The sequence below is a fragment of the Clarias gariepinus genome, chromosome 15, assembly GCF_024256425.1.
Source record: "Clarias gariepinus isolate MV-2021 ecotype Netherlands chromosome 15, CGAR_prim_01v2, whole genome shotgun sequence".
Classification (NCBI taxonomy): domain Eukaryota; kingdom Metazoa; phylum Chordata; class Actinopteri; order Siluriformes; family Clariidae; genus Clarias; species Clarias gariepinus.
Genome location: NC_071114.1, coordinates 9356345 through 9379193, shown reverse-complemented (window position 1 = coordinate 9379193; position 22849 = coordinate 9356345). Strand labels below are relative to the sequence as shown.

The 22849-nt window shown below is 39.1% G+C and overlaps 1 protein-coding gene across 1 annotated transcript; it reads right to left on the bottom strand.

Annotated features, from left to right (window-relative positions):
- Positions 1–3933: 3933 nt before the first annotated feature.
- On the bottom strand, positions 3934–21437 carry si:ch73-60h1.1 (calcium/calmodulin-dependent protein kinase type IV). Its single transcript, XM_053513368.1, has 11 exons — positions 20592–21437; positions 19057–19135; positions 18900–18962; positions 18637–18719; positions 16319–16391; positions 9540–9630; positions 9304–9378; positions 7843–7918; positions 7589–7715; positions 7279–7431; positions 3934–5813 (listed from the first exon to the last, which is right to left on the bottom strand). The coding sequence occupies exons 1-11, from the start codon at positions 20696–20698 to the stop codon at positions 5337–5339; spliced, it is 1404 nt and encodes a 467-aa protein (XP_053369343.1). The 5' UTR covers positions 20699–21437; the 3' UTR covers positions 3934–5336.
- Positions 21438–22849: the final 1412 nt, after the last annotated feature.

Genomic DNA, 22849 nt, shown 5'->3' with positions numbered 1-22849 from the left:
CCAGAGCAGAGTGCTAGGGTTAAGGTCCTGGCTCAAAGGCTCAACAGGGGAAGCCTGGCGGTGCTGGGACTCAAACCTCTAACATTCTGATCAGTAGCCCAGTAACCCACAGCCTTAACCGATTGAGAATGATTGTATATACAGGCAGAAACAAAACTGTACATAAGGTGCACCAGCAAGCTGAAAAAGTAATAGAATTAATGAAAAAAAGTTGAAATATTAATAAAAGAGAGGATGAAATGAATGAATATCTATTTATTGTGATGTCAGAGAAGGAGATCCCTCTTAACCTCTTAACACAGAGCAGAGCTGTTGTAAAGTCCAGTTGCAGTTGGCAGAAATGACTTTCTGTAGCGTTCTTTGTCGCAGCAGATCTAAAGCTTTCTCTTCCTGAAAATGCCTCTTTGTTTAGCTAGGAGGTTGTGGAGGGGATGTGAGGTGTTCTCCGTTATGGTTAACAGTTTGTGTAGTGCCCTTCTCTTCACTACCAACTCCAAACACTCCTGGTGAGTGCCTAGTACTGAGCTAGTCTTTTTGATGGGTTTAATGAGTATCCGATCTGCAAAGAACTTTGCACAGGTTTTAGCCAGATGCCTTTATATATTAATTAACTGCAATAAATATGACAAGGAAAGACACAATCACAGAGAAACCATGCAAGAAGCTGGCCTAGAAATGATGTTAGAAAATATACCAGGGTAATGACCTGAAAAATATATAGTTGCCTAATTAAGTATCTAAACAAAACTGGTTTAGTACATAAAATCTATTATATATATTTTATTCCTGACAACCTAATTTGCCACTCTCCAGTCTAGTAGGTGGTGGTATTGCACCTATAAGCTGTGAGCTGCCAAAAAACTCAAAGTAAAAGAAGAAGGGTCCCATGATGTAACTCTTTGGGATAACAAAGGTGATAAACACTACATATGTAGAATTTTAGGATGATTAAAAATAACTGACCCCTTGGGTCTGAAATCAGTGAAAAATCACTCCACTGACTTGGAGTGTTTGTAGAGTGTTTGACAAAGTGGTTTGTAGAGTGTACATACACTGAAAAAAAAACACTTTGGAAAAGCTGCCATCCTACACTGATTTCTAAAATATCCACATGATATCAGACAACTTGAAAGCATCTTCTCTCAAACAATCTAATAATCAAAGCTCTATCATCTACAGTTCCTTTGATATGAGTAAAAGTATCACAGGAGTGCAGTTGGCTTTGAAGTTTATGCTGGACACATTATCTATGCTTAAGGGGGAGTTACTGCCTGCACATGGCCCAAGTGCACCCACATGCACACACACACCCTGATATCACAGGCAGTATACAGACTCATATCTCTGTAATTGCATGGACTAGAAATGAGCTGCTTTTGGTGTTTTGCTAGGGAAAGTGGTGTGCCATCGCTCCTCTACTTCAGAAGGAATGTTATCTAGTTTATATCATTTTCGATTACAGTGAGGTTTTTGCCTTCATTTATGCAACATCATGACATTTAACATTGATTTAGGACAGAGTTTCATAGATTTTTGGACAAGATGCTGTACAGATGATCTGAGAGTCAAACAGCTTTGTAAAATCTTCATTGTCACAACACAAAGACTTTTAGTTATGGCCAGTACATGTGTGAAAATGTTTCCTGATGCTCACAGAACCACTCTTTCACAGTTCCTGAAATATGACCCCTGGCAACAGGGAAGAAAACCATCCATTTATAGGAAAACCTGATCATTCAATACATTCAGGTAGTCAGCTGACCTTATTCCATTGCCTTAAAGATTAAGATAATTTGATCATTTTAAAAGATAAAATAAAGATTAGTTTGGTAGCTCACAGAGATCAGCAGCTATAAAGAGAATCTAAGAATTAGACAAAACGATAATGCCACTAAAAATATAAATATAACAAATTCTATTTTTAGTTTAATTGTATTCTCTAATGCAATATTTTTATGGTATTGAAATTTTTCTATTTAGGTCAGGGGCAGTTCTACTGCATTTTATACAGTGCATGGTTGTATGACAAATTAAATTTGAATTTGATTGATTTGATTTAAATAGAATATATGTGCAGTGACAGTCAGGTGTTGCAAACAGGTAAAGTAGGAAGACAGTATTGCACAAATTATAGCAATCGTATTTAAAAGCATTTAATCCTTGATGATGTTGCTATCCCTCTTGGGTAGAGAGCTAGCATAAACTATGTCCAGATTGGTTCCCACAATCCTCTGTGCAGTTCTAACTATCTGGGCCAGGTCTCTCCTGTTTTCAGTGGTGCAGCTGGTGTGGCACACTGTGATGCAGTGGCAGAGGATGCTCTCTATTGGGCTCCTTTAGAAATTCATTAAGAGCTGAGTGGGTACTTTGGCTTTCTTGAGCTTTCGCTGGAAGAAAAACCCTTTGCTGAGATTTCTTTCAAGTAGGAAGTGTTAATGGTCCATGTTCAAATCCTTTGTGATGTACAGACCCAGGAATTTGATGTCATTAACACATTCAACCTCTTTACCATTTATATGCATATATGTGTACATGTGTGTGGGGGGGAGGGGTTGTTTTTCTGGTTGTCCTGTAACAACGATCTCCTTTGTTTTAGTGGTGTTTAGAACCAAGTCACAATCCGAACACCACTTAAACAAATGTTGAACCTCCTTTCTGTAGAGTCTCATAATTTCCCGAGATCAGTCCCATTATCGTGGTGTCATCAGCAAACTTCACTATAGAGTTAGAGAAGTGGATGGGTGTGCAGTCATGTGTAAATAGGGTAAAAAGGGCTGGACTGAGAACACAAAATGGTGGGAGTGGATGATGTGCACCCTGAGATTTTGAGGTCTGTTAGTGAGGAAGTCCAAAATCCATGCGCATGTGCGGGTTAATCCTGGGTTGCTGAGCTTGTCTACCAGTTTATAGGGTAATATTGTATTGAATGCTGAAGTAAAGGCAACAAGATAACATAAATCATGTGCTGGCTATACGACTAATATGGCTATACAGGCACTCAACCAGAACACCACAAAATAAAACAATCTGATCTGTTCTCTCACAGACTCGCACATGTCTTACATGTATGAAAATGTAAAGCAGATTGTGTTTGTGTGGTAAATTTTGGCACATAATTAACTCCATATACATGTTACACACCTCTGCACATTGTTCTGCTCATGTCTGGCACACAAATGGGGACTAACTGCACTCAACTGCAACTTATCATGTATAACTTATATACTTAACATCTCATACACTTCCATGTAGGATTTGATGTAAGACAGGACAAGCACTACATAATAATTGGTGTCAGGGCAACTGGGTGACATTGGTAGTAGATTTAGACATTTGGGGACTACAGCTTGCTACAAGGACAGGTTGAAGATATTGGTGAACACTCCTGCTAGTTAGTCAGCATAAGACTACATAAGGCCTGACACTTTGTCTGGTCCTGCTGCTTTGGTGATGTCAATCGTCCTCTGAGTGGATCTCACCTGATAGCACTTAAAGATGAGTGTAGGCTCCTTCCTGGATGGTGGTGCTGACTGACTTTCCACTCTGCTGGTGTGGTTGTCAAAGAACTAGTGCATGGTGTTCCTTAATGGCACATTAAGGAAGTTTATGCTTCATAACAGATGTTTGGCTCCATATCATGTTTGGATTGTGGAAGAACCTGAAGGAACCCCACAAAGTAGAAGGAGAACATGCAAGCCCTGCACACAGACAAGAGTAAGCCACTGTACCGCTGGAATACCAGAGAACAGAATAGCTACTTGTACTTATTATTATTTAGTTTCTTCAATTAAAAAATAATTTTAGGTTTTTGATTGTAAATTATCAACACTGAGAAAAAACTGAACCATAAAACAGAAGTTAAAAAGAATGGCTCTGCAATCCTTTGTGGATTATATACAAAATATAATAAGTTCCACATTCCACACAAAAACATGAAAGATATTAACTCAATTTTATTAGTCTTGGAAACACGATTCCCAATCCGACACAATTGGCATCTACATTGGCTTGTAGGCTCCTTACTGAAGTCAGCATATCTAAGTGATGTATATTACTTGTAAATTATCACACATAATCATATAGATGTATTTCAGCGATGACAATTTCGGCGTGCATGTCAGCAATATGTACAAAGCTCCATTTCCACAACATAATAGTGTGGTATTGTTGGAATGGTTATATAATCATGACATAATAGTTTTTTTTTATAATAGTCAGTGCATTTCCACAGAAGCAGCTCAATTTCCTGCAACACATGCCAGGTGTCTATGTTTCCACTATACCGATAAGATCTATACTATTACCCCCTTTACTTCCTTAATATGAAGACTTTTTATCTTTTTCCAGACAAGTATTTGGGAGGTCGTAAGCCCCTGCACAGAAAGAGGTAGACAGTGTGGTTTAATGTATGTACTTTACATCTGAAAAGAGAGCAATGTGACGCTTCATGCCAATAAAATACAACAGAATATAAACACAGTGGCAACATGAGTGGAGCTAAAGGCTTAACATAATGTACACAACTACAGTCTTACAATATTATGTAGCCGTGTTATTTACACCCTTGTACATGGTTATGAGTAAATAGGTCCGGCAGAAAGGTTTTTAATCATTTCCTCACTTCCATTCAATATACTATTTCCTTTAGAGGAAAATCAGGAAAAGAAATACTCAGAATTTGGCTGAATGTTCTATCGGAATGGGTGATATTCTTGCCCGCACATAGAGTGCACTAGGCAAATTAGCATAAGGATAATTTTAAATGTATATGTCTACTTTAAAAGAGTACTGTATATACAATATAAACTTCCACATTCTCTAACACAACCTATAAAAAAATACAGAAATAAATTCCAAGATAAGAAATTCACTTTCATGTACACAGGTACTGGCATGCAAAGCAAACAGGCTCATTGCAGCATCTTAACTCTATCAGTAACATAGCATTAGGGGAAATTTGAAAGTTGACGTTTTCAGAAAGAGTTCATTTTTTTTGGAGAACTAAAAGATCAGTGTTAAAATTTGTAAACAGGAAAGAGAAAAGAAACATTACAAACATCCATTTTCAGGCCCCGGTCTGTTATATTGTGCCTTTTCTCTACAGTATGATATATATCCACAAATGTGCCATCCTCATAATAATGCCATTCATTCCAACACCGGCTGTGTCTTTAATGACAGATTTCCAGTTGATTTCAAATATCTAGTTGTAGTACATTAAGTAAGCTGGACTTATTTCCAAGACACATAACTACTCATCTGAGAGGCTTCCTCAGCTTGACTGAGTAGTGAGATGATAGCTTGTACAGGATGACAGTTTATTTGCGATCCCACACTCATTGACACTCTGCTGTGCTGTTTCCCGTCTCGACAAATCCATTACTCATGCTTTTCGGGCTGGGTGGGCTGGCGAGGACAGGCAAGGGCTCATGCTTAACCCCTGGATCCACCGAGCAACTTTTCTTTGGCACCCTGGGCCGGACCACTGGAGCCATGGCCATGACTGAGGGCTGTCTCAGTCCCTCTGCCTTTAGCGGTGGCCTAGTTGGCATGGTTGCCATGGTCAGAGTGGAGGTTTTGGGGCTCAGGGGGGATTGAATAGGGGAATTTTTGTCATGTGATGCATCTTTCTTTTCAGTCTTGTCCGTGCCTTCTTCATCCAGCATGGTTTCGCTCTGGGTGTCCATGGGCACGCCTTTTGCCATGCTGCATTGCCGTGAATTCTTGTCAGAGTTGGGGATCTCACAGCTGTCAGTGCGGCGCCTCGAGCCCTCATGCATGCGGCTTGTCGCAACCACAGCTTTCATGGCAGCCTTAAGAAACAAAGGATTTTGTGTAAATTGTTTCAACATTCAACCAAAGCTTATAGTTCTTTTTAGGTAGACTGGTGTTTAAAACCAGATTCAGACTGCAGTTGCAAGTCAACAGATTTTTGTAATAATGGACTTAATGTACTATGCACCAGTGGTGAGACAAATTACACTAAATTAATACGATTAACAGGATTCTCAAGGCCCTCTTGGGTGTGCAATCATCTCAAAATGTGCATGGGGAAAGCATTGCTGTAATTGCAAAAAGCTTTTTTGATAGCCTTGACAATTCCAGCAACAATTAGGTGGAGAGAACATGCCCTGGTGTCCTTTTTTCTTTTTTTTTTAAAGAAACTATGAAAGACTATAAGACACAGAAAAACCTGTAATATAATAAGAGACATAACCAGACACATGTCATTAACATTGTAATACAGTTTAGATGAGGTCTAATTGATCATTACTGGGTCCATGCACTGCCAGGGGTCTGTAGTTGTGTAACCATTATCAAAGGTATATTTATTATGGCAATCCTATAGTAAGTACAGTAGATCCTTGAATTGAATAAATTAAACTCAAAACTCAATAACTTTAAAGCAAATAGGTGTATAAAACATTTCTAATATTCTGATCTACTAAATATATTTTTTTAAATAACCAAAGATTTATAAATCTGTTGGTATTTGACAGATGCATGCTGATTGTCTATTGCCAAAAGCCTAATAACTGTTCAAGTGATGATTAGTGGGGCTGCCAGATTATTCGAATAAAAAAAAAAATTCTCAGCCAAGATTTTGTTTTATACCAAGTAATTTTAATAAAACCTAATAAAATTTCAGCAAACAAACACACAGTCCAAGTCGATCCATCATGTCTATGATGTACCCAAGAGATTAAGATTGGGAAAGTGGAATTATAGAGTATATAATGTGTGTATATCAGACATGCATGTTCACATGGTGCTATCTCAGCAAAGGTCGAAGACGAAAAGACAAATGTGTCTTATTTTTCCAGTTTCAGATTTTGGGATGTAGTTAGGCTGGGAATGTTGCACAAACCTTGCAACCCTGGTTAAGCTTTCTTCACTAAGTGAAACATCCCTGCTGTATTAATGTCACTCTGCCCCATCAAATCCTATGGCCATGAGCTACACATTTAAATAATGAGGATTATGTTTGACTGGATGATAAATAAAAAATATGCAGTGATTTATTTGACATTTAAAGTGGTCATTGGGGTCCTGCTGTAGACGATCTGTCAATAGGATCAAACCGAGGCTTTTCTTTTATTAATTTAGGAGATGTGACCAAGCGAGACAGAATCCAATCTAAATTCATAGCTGAGCAGTGGAGGAATAAGGTCTCAACAGTACAACAACCAAACCAGAACTGTGAGGCAAATCATAAAGTTTCATAATTGGGCACCTATTTGCTTTAATTGCTGTAATTCACACAGAGCTGTATCTAACCTTTAGTTTGCGGCGAGCGTTAAACTCCTGCAGTTTCCTCTGCGTGGTGTCCATGTGAGAGAAGCGTGCTGCTTTGCCAAGCACCCACGGATGCTCTAGCGCTTGCTGCACGCTCAGACGCTTATGAGGGTCCAGAACTATAAGCTTACTGACCTGTACAAGAAAAAAAAAAGCAAAGAGCAATGCTGTCTTTCTAGATCGCTATCACAGAAACCAACTGTTAAGATCTGTTGTATATCATAAAATACACAGTGACATACGGTATATACAGTTTTATACATATATAGACAGTAAACGGGTTGAACCTCACCAGATCCTTTGCGTTGAGGGAGACCTCATCCCACCAGGGGGAGACAAACTCATAGTCACAGTTAAGGATGCGGCTGTACATATACTGGTCTCCTCTCGGATCAAAAAACGGTTCGAACCCACACAGCCTGGGGGAGCAGAAGGGAAAGAAACATGACAGATTTAGTGTGAATGTCACTTTATGCCAAAGGCTGCACTGCAGGTGGATATGATGTAATGTGTTTGTTCACAGTGCTTGTTTAGTTGTTTACTCACAGTATATACAGGATCACTCCCACGGACCACATGTCTACCTCTGGGCCGTAAGCGTTGCCTCTGAGAATTTCAGGAGCTGATGGAAAACGAGAGGACAAACAGGAAATACACCTACTGCCCAATCTGTTTCCAAACAGTGGGTGCCATTTTCAATGACTGATTTTTTTTAAATAGAGTTTTAATTATGTTATGTCAAACATAGAAATATGGAAAAACAATCAGCAATGCACAACTACAGATATTAATCAGTATCCTGTATTCGACACTACTATGAAAATAAATAAATAAATAATGCTCTTGTTTTTACTGTTAGACATTGCTGTATTAGACATTCTACTATGGTGTTTTTTTTTTTTTTGTTTTTGTTTTTTTAAGTCTTGATTCCACTAAGTGATCTCCCATCATGGTCATTTAGGATATTTTTCCGACCACATTTCTTCCTCGAAGATGATGGTTCATCGCTATCCGTCCAGGTTTTAATAATGCGGTTTTCAGTCCCAATTTTATTAGGTACAGCAATCTCCTTAGTTGTTTTCTTTTCTTGAAGCACGGCAGTAATTTGGCCCTTATGAAACAGAGTTACAACTTTGCCACGACCACAGGATATGCCTTCTGGCATGGTTGTTTAAAAAGTGAGAAGATACCTACTGCATTAATTAGGGTTAAATAATATGAGGCCTGCTGATCCATAATAATCACTGTAATTATCAAATAAAAGGTTCTTAATTATTATTTTAGTTAAATCCAGGGTGAGGACATTTTCTGCCAGGCAGTGTGTGTATGTGTGTGTATGTGTGTGTGTAGTCAGCTAGCTACTCTCTGGGCATAGGGATATAATTTCCTTCTATTTCTAGTAAATCATTAAGTATCCAGTTTTAAATACCACCACCACCACCACCACTCCTATACTGCTTGGAATTTAATTAAAAGAGCTTGTTATACTTATCATTTTTAATGAAGCGATCTCATGACAATTTTATTTTGTATACTTCCACTCCTACCTCACTCACTCTCTCATTGTCTATACCGCTTTATCCTGTATTCAGGGTTGTGGGGGGCCTGGAGCCTATCCCAGGAGACTTAGGGCACGATGAAGGGTACACCCTGGACAGGGTGCCAATCCATCGCAGGGCACACACACATACACACTCTACAGGCAATTTTGGAACACCAATCAGCCTAATCTGCATGCGTTTGGACTGTGGGAGGAAACCCACCAAGCACAGAGGGAAAACATGCAAACTCCACGCACACAGACGGGATTCGAACCCGGACCCTGGTGGTGCAAGGCGACAGTGTTAAGCACTAAGCCACAATGCCACTCCCCCTCCTACTTCCTAAAAATAATTCTTGGTTATGCCACCAAGAATTAATTTTAGGAATAGTTTCAGCCACATGTGCTAATATTTACCCTTTTTTTATTCCATTTATTTAATTTTAAAGCTATTCGCAGGAACTCACCGCAGTAACCAGGAGTGCCACACACCGTCTTCATCGTCACTTGCTCGTCTATTATCTTGGACAGACCAAAGTCAGCTGTGGACAAGTTACAGATAACATGCCAGTGATAAATGAATCTTCTCATACATTGTGTTGCATTATCAGTAGACACATTTTACCATAATGATCAAGGATTATCCTTATATTATCTGAAAGACATACTGTAAGAAAACAGATTAGGAGTTGTATTTGGTTACCTATCTTGAGGGGAGCATCTATTGACAAATCAGCATATAACAGGTTTTCTGGTTTGAGGTCTCTGTGAACAACCCCATTTTCATGCAAGTACTGCAAACAGGACAGACAGACAGACAGACAGACAGACAGACAGAAAAAAAACATTGAACCTTAGATGCTACATCGAAATATAATTCAGAGCACATTTCAAGCAATAGCTCAAGCAAAGGCTGTTATTCATGTGCAGACAGGACATTGTAAGCACGTTTAACTAGTGTTAAGTACAATTTGCTAATCTGTGTGTATTTGCTGTGTGTAATAGAATTCATTTGCAAAACATTTTCAGATGGAATGAAAATGTCTAAATGTTCAATTGCTGGGTTTCCGTGAGGCGATGTTTCTTATCACAACCATTGCTTTACTGACACTTTTTACTTTACACTAAAAGTCACAGCTTTTAACCTTATAGTTCCAATGTCTTACTGTCATGTTAAATGTTATTCATGAGTATGGAGCCTCCGCAGCCCCTCTGTGTACACACATATACCCCCCCCCGATGATTCCTTTTCCTGTGCCACTTTATTTATTTCCTGTCAGGACCGTGTATGTCATACTGTATATGTATCTTGCACCTTGGGTGCAGGAGAAACATTAATTTATCTGCCTGTGCCCGGCACATCCTATATGATTCTAATGACAATAAAGATCAACTTGATCAATGTCCTGACTTGACAGATTAATCTTTTTTACTCACATGAAAATGCTGGTAGTTTTAGATGTTCCACAGCTATAAAAGGATTTCCATTGTAACAGCCACTTGGCGCTAACTGGCCTTCTCAAATTGTGAGTGCGTGTGTCTGTGCCCAGCAATGGATTGGCACACTGTTCAGGGTGTACTCCGCCTTGTGCCCTAAGTCTCCTGGGATAGACCCCCGTCAGAGTCACATCACATAACCCTGTCTTCGGATTTTCTTCCCAACTTATTTGATTTTCCATTCATAACAAAGAATTAAAAATGATTACTTAGAGAAAATGATGATGAATTGTGTAATCCGACTACATGAATAAGTTGTACTTATTAGGGTGCAGGTATAATATGGAGCCTTTTAAACTTTCATTAATTGAATCCAAACAAATCTTGTCATTCTCTAAAGAACAAGTTGCACCATCACCGCCTGCAATGATAATAATAAAAAGCAAATCGTCGGCAAACTAATGAGCACCACTGTGGAAAAATCCTTCATTATTTCGGAAGTTCTGAATCACTGAATAGCCTGAGAGCAAGGAGGAATTCTAGTGGAACCTATGGGATTTAATTTAATCAGGCCATGGGCTGGCCAGATTAATTGAAATGGAAAATGCCTGCCGTCGTTTGAAAGAGCTGCAGCAGATGGGCTTTTTTCCCTTCATTCCCTTTCCCTTTTTTTTCTTCTTCCTTTTTTCATTTTAGGCCGCGTTGAACTGCTCAGTATCCGAGCTCTCTGTATAATTTGGCAGAGTTGCACTAATCGGTGATTTGCTGTTTCAATTTCACTCATTAGTCGCTTAATGCTGATTACACGGCACATTGACGGCGCGCGTTCTACCGTGAGCATGCGTGTATAATCTAGCAAAGCAGCCCTGGCTCATTGATGTCCAGGTTCAGGTTAAACAAACCAAAAAAAACGCGAGTGCGGCAGTGGAGGGGTCACATTCGGCACTGCACCTTCACATCTGCCTGCAAAACCTGACATTCACAGTGCTCATGATATTTGCTGGCCTCTCCACAGAGCCGGAGCACCTCCGGCAACCTCCGTTACTGTCGGAAAAGTTGAAGGATGTGCCTCGACCAGTCCTTTAGAAACATTTCTCTTCCTCCTAGTTTTCCTACCACTCTAGCTGCCTATAAATCCACGTAATGACACACGGGTGTCTAGGAGCCTTAAGATAAAGTGCTGGTACAGTATGACTCATTCTATGCCAAGAGCTGCGTTAATTATGTTAGTGTGTGAAGGCAAAGAACAGATGTCGTCTCGTTAACGCAGTCTTAAAATACTGACGGAAATCATGCTAGGTGGAGGAAAAAAGAAATAATTTCACACAATTTAGCAAACCCGGAACCTGACTCTTGTCACTCCTAGGCCTATATGTACTACTGTATATGTAACACATACAGTAAAGAGCATCGAAGGAGGTTTCAGAAAATGACAAGGTGTTAATTTGACTTGGGTGAGGATCATCTTGCCTTCATGGGACCCGGAGTGAGAAGGTTAAATCTGAGTCAGAGAGATACGACTCTTCTTCATGAAGGCAGATTAAATGAATCTTCTTCACAGAGTGCTTGTGTCATTTAAGAATGCTCTTACATTAAGAATGTATCTTTTTATATAGTATACATTAAATCGGGAAAAGAAACAAGCAGTAACAAGCTTTCAAACAACAGACAGCTAAAATATAGTATCTAGGCTCCAATCTGATAAAGATTACAGTACTGAGCAATGCTTTCTGCAAAATACATAAAACATGCATATGGCCACCATTGTGCTCTTTCTCTGTCTCTGACATGCTCCATGCTCCCAAGCTGTCACATATCAGGCAGCCCAGTTTCATCCCGCTCATAAGATTAAAATGGATGGGGGAAATGGCAATGTATTTTTTTTTTCTCTGAGAGGATTATTGCAAATTATGCAGCGTGCATGCATATCTGCTCACCACACCGCTCAATACCGAATGAAAACACAACTATCGCACGTTCTGCACCAGTTTTACATTTCATAACAGTAAAATCTCTCTAGTCTTAGATCAAACAAACAGCATTAGTTAATATTACTCCTCCATGTCAGAAATGCATACTAGAGCATGGCAAAGAAAATAATATTACTGTTTGTAAGGTTTGATTAGTATTAGAGAAAATATTGAGCTTGTTCTAGCTTTAGCTCTGAAGTGTAAGAGTCGAACAAGAAATCAAGATAATGTCCAAAACTGTGATGAATTCTGCTCCTCCAGGACTGAAGTTAAGCACCATAGGTAGATTCTTATGCACTGCCTGGCCAAAAAGAAAACGTTGCATTATTGTTAGAAAACAAGCGAGGAGAAAAACAGGTATGGAGATCATTTAAATGCTTTGTGAGCTGCAGTATAATAAAACTCAACAATAGAAATCACAGCTATGATTAAAATAGCTGGAAAAGTAATAGTAATACCCACTAAACAAGCCTCTGTAGGCAGTGTTATGATCAGGGGTTGGTTCATTTGGACCAGTCTAGGCTCAGCAATGTTATGTGGCAATAAGAGGAAATCAGCTGATGACCTGAATGTACTGAATGACCAGGGTATCCAATCAATGTTTCCTCATTGCATGGGCGAATTCAATTTGTTAAAGAGCAGTTCTAAGAGCATGAGGAATCATTTTCACACATGAAATGTTCCGCAGTGCAATATAACCAAAATCAAACAAAATCATCAATGATGTAATTTGTTTTTTTTGCCAAGGCAGGTTATATTCATTACTAAATGGACTAAGTAGAATAAAACAGCCTTAGTTGGTTCACATTATAAAACCTTTTGGCTGATTATACACAGTAGGGATGGGGAGCACCTGCCACCTCCAGATACAATATTTTCACAACACAATAATGTGATTGCCGATAAAAATTTCAATTATATAAATATCACAAAATATTTCGAGCTGCTCACTCAGCAGCAATGGGGGCGGCGTAACACACTCGGAGGACAGCGCTACCCGCTTCTTCCGCTTGCATGAGATCACAGACGCCCCTGATTGGCTTTGATAGTGATTAATTTGGAAGCACTAAGTACCTCTCATCCCTTCCCTCTGAGAGAGCGCGGCCAATCAGCTCTCCCTAAACCTCCGGCTGCGAGAGGTTACAGCATCACCCGGGAATTAAACTCGCAATCTCCACCGGATGATAGGGTGAGCTCGTTACATATATAAACTTAGCAAATAATTCACTCCTACCACATGGGGTGAATATGTGTAAATTGTTCAAGCGTGTGCGGCATCTGTTGGATTATAAAGAAACTGTGATGTTTTACCGCCTCAAACACCTCTAAAGTCTCAAAGCTCAACTTAACAACGCAGGTTAAGTGGCTACAAAAACTTCTACCTTCTATAGTGGCTTCTAACATGCGATTTTTGACTAATTAGCACTCCTGGTGTTTTGAGACTGGTGTAAAGCTGTATAATGAGTGGGTTTGAGTTTGGAGAAAAAGGCAAATCAGAGGCTTTGTCTCATATGATTTTTTTGATAAGGTAACACCATAAAAAATGAGTTTCTGTTGCATCTCTCTAAAGCTTCTGCGCTTGGTACAGAATATGGGTATACCTAAAGTTGATTTGGAAATCACTAATCATGACCAATCAAACTGAAAAGCAGTCATATCTGGTCATTTTGGCCAATCGCACGGTTCATCTTTATTATTAATGTAAAAATATCAGTTTTAAAATTTCTTTCGATTCTGGAGTCAGTGTGGCGATATATAAGTTGCCACAGAAAAGAATCGTGATACATAATTAAATCTATGTCCCCCATCTCTAATGTACAGTGCCAGCTGAAAGTTTGCAAATCTTTTCAAATTTTCCTTATTTTATGATGTTTTAACCAAAATCAGTATTTCCCTTCATCATTCTACACACAATACACAGTAAAACATGTGATTGGTGTATTTTGTTAATTTATATATAAAAAAACTAAAATGTCCCATCCTGGTCCAATCAGTTGTCCTTGAGATGCTTCTACAACTTGATCCATCAGGGCCTAACTGATTTCATTGACATAGTTAGAAAAGGCACACACCTGTCTTAATAAGGTGTCACTGTAAATGGTAAATGTGACTTTATAAGGTGTCACTGTACTGTAAATGTCAGAGTCATAACAAAGACATGAGCTTGAGGAAATTATTTGTGAGACAAGAATGTGTCAAGATACAGATCTGGGGAAGGACACAAGAAAATGTCTGCAGTATGAATCTGCCCTAGAGCACAGTAGCTTCCATCATTTTCACATGAAAAGATTTGGAACAACCAACAGATCCCTAGACCTGGTCGCCCAGCCATAATGAATAATCAGGAAAGAAGAGCCTTGGTCAGAGAGGTAATCAAAAACCAGAGTGTCACTATAAATGAGATCCTGAGTTCCCTTGTGGAGATGGGAGAGAGTTACAGGAGAACAGCCATCACCGCAGCACTCCAATATTCAAGCCTTCATGGTAGAGTGATTCCTTAATAAATGACAGCTCCCTGGGAGTTTGCCAAAGAGCCCAAAAAGACTAAATTCTGGCCAATCATACAAAGATTGAACTATTTGGAATAAAGCTATCCGGCACTGCATATCACCTCATTAAAACCATCCCTCAATTTAAACACGGTGTTGGCAGTATCATGCTGTGGGGATACTATTCTGCGATTGGGACTGGAAGGCTAGTCAGTATAGAGAAAAATAAAATAGGGATGCAGAACTATCCTGAGTGAAAATCTCCTCCAGAGTGCTCAGGATCTCAGGCTGAAATGAAGGCTTACATACATTTCAACAAGCCAAGGCATACTGCCAAGAAAATACAGGAGTGGCTTCAGAACAACTATGTGAACATCCTGCAGTCTGAACCTCAACCCAATACAGCATCTCTGGAGAGACCACAAATTGCTGTGCACTGATGTTGCCCTGATTGAGCTTGAATGTTTTTGCCAAGATTAATAGAAGAACCTTCCAAAGGAAATGTGTGCCAAGTTTGTAGAATCATTCACAAGCAGTCTCGAGGCTGTTATTGCTGCCAAAGGTGCTTTAACGAAGTACTAAGTGATGGGTTTAAATACTTATCAAATAAAGAAATAAATAAAGAAATAAAATTAAATGTAATTTAATTACATTTAATAAAAAAATAACACCTGTTTTTACTTTGGTCCTATGGAGTTTGTGTGTAGATGATTAGGTAAAAATTATTTTAATCCATTTTAAGATGAAGAGTATAAAAGATAAAATATAAATGACTGAAAATTTATACCGATATTTACTCATGATTTTCTTTTTACTACATCATAAATATTCAATTTAATTCAATTCAATTTTATTTATATAGCGCTTTTAACAATGGTCATTGTCTCAAAGCAGCTTTACAAAAATGAAAGAAATTCATAAAAAAAGGAATTTTTAAAATAAATATATTATATAAATATCATGGCATCAACACCTGCAAATTTGTCCTACTTTTATTTTGTCTTTATCGTATCATTTTGCCTCAATCATTTATTCATATAACTGTAGGTATTGTCCACAACAACTGTCACGACAAAGACACCTGAACAGATGGGTCTGGAAATTGCATTTATAAAGTCTATAATCAATTTGCACATCATGTGTCAGCGGATTGTCTGTCTGATACGAAGGACTTAATATGATCCAATTATTGCTCATCAGATTTCCGTCAGAACAAGCCTCGACGTGCCTATGGAGTGTGTTCATCTCTCAAGGCATTCCATGGGAAAAAAAGTTTACTTCTGATACCATCTGTGTGTTTAGCAGGGTGTAAGATGTACAGCTAATATGTTGATATGTGTAAAATGGCTGACGTGAAGGGATGGATGATTCTTTCGTCTCCTTTTCGCCCGAATATTCATAACTGCCCGGTAATGATCCATAACTAATTATCATAAACATGTCCTAAAAACTATTTAGGTTTGCAATTAAGATTTTTTTTTTAACCCTCAAGTGATGCAATGGCAATTACCTTTAAAATATGAGAATCTAAAAAATGACAAGTAAAAATATGAAAAAAAAAACTTCTTAGTAATCCTAGGCCTTACCGCCACTGCCTCCAGGATCTGCTTGATTACATGAGCGGCGTCTCGCTCACTGTAGTAACCCCTCTCCACAATCCTGACAATAAAAAAACATTCAGCTTATGAGTTTAAAAAAACAAACAAAGATTTCCTACATTTATCCTGCATGTTGTCATGAATTATAGAGCCATAAGCCAAAATAAATGTGATTATATACAAAATTAATTAAAATCCAACAGAGAGTACTGTTTTCAGATTTTAATATACAATTTTAATTAGAACTATAACCAAACTCAGGCACGTTACTTAGAAGGAACAGATAATGTGTTTTAAACCAGCACAAATAAAAGTCTTTACATTCATGCCTTTTTTTCTCACTCCCTGGACATTTCTATTTAAATTCTATATCAATTTACACACCAGTTTCCATATTTTCCACATCTGTACAGCCATATTGCCTTTATTTTGTACAGCTAAGTTTTAACAAATATTTTTGGTTTTATATTTTATATTTTGTTCTTCCATTTTTTTCTACAGCTGTTTTTTCTATATTTTATTCTTATTCTATTCCATAATTTATTTCTTATTGATAATCTTAATTTTAAGCTCACGAGTGGTTGTATAAGCATTTCACTGCATATTATACTGTGTATGACTGTGTATGTGACAAATACATTTTAAATTTGAATTTGAAAAGCACACTTTTCGAATTGCTTGTTCTCAAGATGATGTAATCAGGCTTGGAATCCCTCAGGATGTAACCAATGAATGTGTGTGACCTTTTTGCAAGCGTGAGTGTGGGATCACATCTGAAGCTTTGAGGACAAAGTAAGACCGTGTATATGAGCCTGAACATACAGTTCTCATTCCTGTAACATCACAGTGGTTTAAATTAGGCTGCTAGATTATCTATATTCTGGGAAATAAATGACATTTTTAAATACTGCAGACAGTCATAACTTCTCTCATGTACATTTTACGGTGAGGCTATTTATGAGCCTAAATGACGTAGCTAAGCTTTAGAAATCTTTAAAGCCAAAATTCACAAATGATGCCGACCATGCTGACATTTCTACCCCATGCCACATTGGAACATGAACAGTTACATGACAGGAGATGAATAAGGCTCACTGTGCAGCCAGGAGAAGTTAATGTGACATTCACTACTCAGGTTGTTTTTTATATTCTGTTGAGCTTTTGCTGGTCTTTGGCCTTTCGTTGAAAAAGACAAGAATGCTCAAGTGAAAACCATTTATCCACTTAGACTCAATTTGTTAAGGAAAAACTATTAAAAAAATTTTTTACAGTGTTTTTCAGTGCTGCAGCGATAAAATTGAAAACTTACTTAGGATGTATTATATATATTAATGATATATTAACAAAGGTCATTAATTTCACTTGCCATGCGGAAGGCCCAGGTTCAATTCCCAGCCAGTGCCCAAAACCCCAGCCACTAGATGCAGTGCCATTCCCAAGCCCGGATAAAATGGGAGGGTTGCGTCAGGAAGGGCATCCGGCGTAAAACCTGTGCCAAGTTGTAGTGCGGGCAAATTTATACAAAAACTTGCAGAAATATTTCCATACTAAATGTATTGCTATATGTTAATATATATGACAATATTATCATAATAATATGAGAATATTATTAATATTATATTAATATAATATAATATATCATATCCTTTCCTGACATATGGATATCTTTTTTTGGCTCATTCTACTGCGAGTCATTCTCTGGGAATAGCTCGCAGTCCCCGCTATTCATCCCAAAGGTGTTCTATCAGAATTAGGTCAGGACTTGAGGGCAGTCAAGTTCTTCCACACCAAACTTGCTTATCCATGTCTTTATGGACTTTGTTTTGTGCACTGGTGAGAAGTCATGTTAAAACAGAAAGGGGACAGCGCTAAACTGTTCCCACACAGTTGGAAGTATGAAGTTGTCCAAAATGTCTTGGTATGCTGAAGCATTAAGAGTTAGGGGCCGAGCCTAACTCCTGAAAAACAAACCCACACCAGTTCCGAATACATTGGGCAATATAGTGTGTATATTGATGGGTCAAAAAGTCATCTTTTGAAATCTAACAAATTAATGACCTTTATTAATATATCATTGTAAGTGCGTTTTCCGTTTTACCTCTGCAGGACTGGAAAAGCTTTGCTTCACCACACTTAGACAGAAAACAAAATTCACCGTCAGTAAAAAATCTCTCAACTGTTAATGTTAGTAGAAATACCTTTGCTCTTTTCCTCTGTGCTTTGAAATCACTAATCCCTCGTCAAAAGCATATCTTGTTACCTTCATTGTTTTAATAAGGACAGAAATAGACCTTCAGTCAGCACACCTGTCAAAGAGTTCCCCACCAGTGACGAGCTCTAGGATTAGAGAGATCTCTGTTTCTGTCTCGAAGATCTCTTTCAGGCGAATCTGTAAGCCATGTGGGAAAAAAGGAAATAATGCTGCAAATTATGTTGTATGTTAAAAGAAATCTAATATTTGTGTGGCAAAAGCATGTATACCTAAATAAAACCATGCAAAATTTTTATACATACAGTGTAAACAAAAAAAAAATCTTTCTATTGACTCTAAAAATACCCAAGTCCTTACAATGTTTGGATGGGAAAGACGCAGTAGAACCCCAATTTCTGTTCTCACAATTTTCTTGTCAATCTGCAATGATATGACAGTGCTAAAATGTATCGAACACTCTTCTTGAGTTTATGGCTAATGGCTAACTTACTACTCCAACAGCAAGCTGACTTACAGTCTTTTTCAGGACCTTGGCTGCATAGGGCTTCTCTGTTTGCTTCTCTTCACAGCGATACACAACTGATGTGGCGCCTCTGGAGAGAAAAAAAAATCAATCAAGTCATCAGTGGTAAATAAATGATGCTCAGTGCTGGATCCAAGATGAAGATGCAATTCATAATCTTGGAAACTGGGGTAGTGCAAACATGCAACTGATGAGGAATCAGTGGGGTATTGTATGTGATCATGCCACCAAGTAAGAGCTTTGATTTGAGTCACCACACAGCTGTCCTGCCCAATCCTGCTCAAGCTGTGAGCGTCCTTCTTCCAAACTGGTGGCCTACTTCTAAGTTCGAAAAACTCTATCAGAAGATTTTTTTTTGTTTTAATAAGAAACAGCGTTTCTAGCAGTTGAATACATTTATTCATAAGACACCATTTTATGAATCAAATCTATGTTTTGCAGAGGTTGCAGAAAACCAGGGAACATAAAGGAAACTCACTCAGGCAGAACCCCAAGCTCAGGAGCACTATCTTCTGTGCCAACATTAGTATTTCCGATATTCAAATAATTAATATATTAAATGGTCCTAGATCAAGCATTAATGCTGTAATAAATGCCTTACAAATGTTTTAAACCTAACCCATGTTTCATCCAGTGTCTTAGATTAGATTCAACACATCAAGTAGTGTTCCTTCTTTACCCAAAACGAAGCTGGAATTCACACATCAACTGCTATGAGAGTGGAGGTGCTGAAGGGCTTTCTTTGGTTCTGTGAAATTTTTAACGCTTAATCGTCAGTGGATGACTGCTCGAGATCACAACACACAGGGGGTCTGAGCAAGACTCCATCTGCTGACTTGTGATTAAACACATCGGCACCTCAGGCTTCAGGAAAGCCTAACTTAAATGTCATTAGGCACTGAGAACAAAGCATCGGCTCCACCATCACGAGAGCATACTGTACAGTATGCGTGTGTGTCTGTGTGTCAGGTGTCTGAGGTCAGAGGTCAAACTCGGTGAATGCACAGAGCTGGGCCACTTCACCTAATTTCCCCCTTCCTCCTGTTAATCCATGCATCTATTTCTGGTTTTCTTCTTGAGCCACAGACTGCCGTTAATACCAGTATAATGTAATTTGTGATACGACATGCAACAACATCCGACTTTGATAGCGCCGGCGAAACATATCCTGTCTCCTCTTGAATCGCCAACCAGTGCAACATTCAGGAAAAACAACAATTCAGGATCATAAATGTCTACAAGCTGAGATAATGATGCAATCACATGACCCAATTACAGCTGTTATACTAGAGCAAGACATCTTTACTAGGAACACGGCAGAAACCCAGCGTTAAAGGAGCACACTCACCCTGGCATCAACATTTACAGAAAGTTTTTTTCCCCCATTTTTGTCTTCATACTTAGACGTCACCATCACCACACTAACTGGAGGTGTGTGCATGGGTGGGTGGGGGATATAAAGGCGATATACTGTAAAATGAAAAACTGGACCAGGATTTTTGACCTATAGACTGTAGTATACTTGCCTCCCCAGTTCTGAGCCCACGGTGTAGAAGTCCTCGAGGGAAACATCTCGACGCGAGCCATCCACCCAGAAGTCCACGAAGCCAGCACCGAGGCGAGAGCTCGGCATTGTTGAACCTCCAGAACCTTTTCCTCTAGCAGAAATGGGTGCTACAGATTGCAGATTAGAGGAAGCCTCATTGCATCTGCATAACACTTAATGACATGTATAATATTGTGCATCCAAAGTAAGTCTTTCAAAGAAAATCTGCTTTAAAAAAAAAAAAAAAAAAGGAGACTAAAATAGGTTAAAGCTCTCCATTTCCAGCAGAGTGCGCCTATCCAGCATCAGTCCAGTCACACCATTACTATGGCTACCGCATGGGTTTGTGCTAAACCTAAACAAAGTCGGACGAGACAGAAATACGAGCGCATCACGCGGAGACTAAATCAGGAGAAACGCGTTGCGCTGCTAATCCCCGCATCCTACACGGACACCTTCAGACCCGGCGCTTCATCCTCCAGCGGGCCTCTCGGTGCTGTAAACAATCCCATATGGCTCCCCTGGATCCCGCACATCCTCAGATCCAGCACAGACCTGAAGGAGATCTCGTCAGTCCATCACTGCAGTGATTTAAGCGGACACTCGATCGCGCGGACACTCGAAGCGCTTATTTTGGGAAGATCGCGCGCAATTACACGTGATCTCGTCAAGCTGCTGGCGCCAACAAACACCTGGGCGTGTAAATCTGTCCCACCTGCCAGAAAGAACATAAGTGAGGATACAGCAGCAGTGTGTGTGTGTGTGTGTGTGTGTGGATGTGTTTGTCTTCACCGTTGTCGCCTGGGCTGGGGAGGTGGCAGCCAGGGTGCTGTGACAACGGAAAGAGAGAAGAGGAGGGAGAGAGAAGGGGAGGGAGGGAGGATGGAAAGATGGAGGAGGAGGAGGAGGGGAGAGGAGGGATGTCTGTCAGCGAAACCTGGGTTTTCCACCAATCCTGGGTCACCGCTGAGAGAGGCAGCAGTGCTGCAATCACAGTCCAGCTCCACTTAATTACTGATCCTGACTAAGAGCCCAGGACTGAGGATTGCCTCTTAAGATGAATATTAATGTTACAGACCTAAAAATACAATACCCGAACGGTGCTTTCAAGGGTGTAGTGCGATCAAGGGTGAATCTTTTGTGAAATTAAATAAAATTAAATGAAATAAAAACAACTGCACATAATAGAAAATAAAATAAATTGCATAATAGGAAAAAAACTGCACATAACTGAACCTTAGGGACAATCAGTGTAAGGTGTACTCAGTATGTATACTGAATTTGCTGTATTTTTTTAAATGAAACTTTACCAAACCATTTTAACTTTTTAACTCAGTGTGACCACCATCAGCAGCACGAGCAACATCAGTGCGATAAAGTGCATATCAGCATATCACAATACAGTGATCATCACTGGTGTTATTTGATGATTAAGGTTTAAGGTTGCAGCCATTCAAAACTGAGATAACCCCTTTTTCAAATGGTCACTGACTCATTCCATAACCATGCTTGTAAACTGAACCAATTAGTCATGAAATCGTTTATATATGACTCTGTGCAAGCCAGTCAAGTTCTTCCACACCAAACTCGCTCATCCATGTCTTTATGTCCTTGCTTTGTACACTGGTACACAGTCATGTTGGAAGAGGGCATCCCAAAACTGTTCCCACAAAGTTGGGAGCATTAAATTATTCAAAATGTCTTGGTATGCTGAAGCATTAAGAGTTTCTTTCACTAGAAAGCCCTGAAAGACAACCCCACACCAGTTTCAACATGACTGCGCACCAGGGTACAAAGCAAGGACATTAAGACATGGATGAGCGGGTTTGGTGTGGAAGAACTTGACTGGTCATAGTGTCCTGACCTCAACCCGATAGAACACCTTTGGGATGAATTAGAGCAAAGACTGCGAGCCAGGCCTTCTCGTCCAACATCTGACCTCACAAATATCTATAAACACACCATTTGCCGTTGCACCTTTTGATAAGCTTAGGAAATGTCACAACATTTATTTAACATTAATTTCCTTCGACAGTCACATTTATTTCTCTCCAACTTCTTGTCGTACTAATGATGGGAGAATCAGACCGCTGTGTAAAACCTTCTCCTGCACATCCCAATGATTCTTAAAGAGGTTGAGGTCTGGACTGTGTGGTGACAAATTTATGTGTGAAAATTATGTTTCCCTGACCCATTCTTTGACAATTCAAACTCGATGCATTCTAGCATTATCACCTT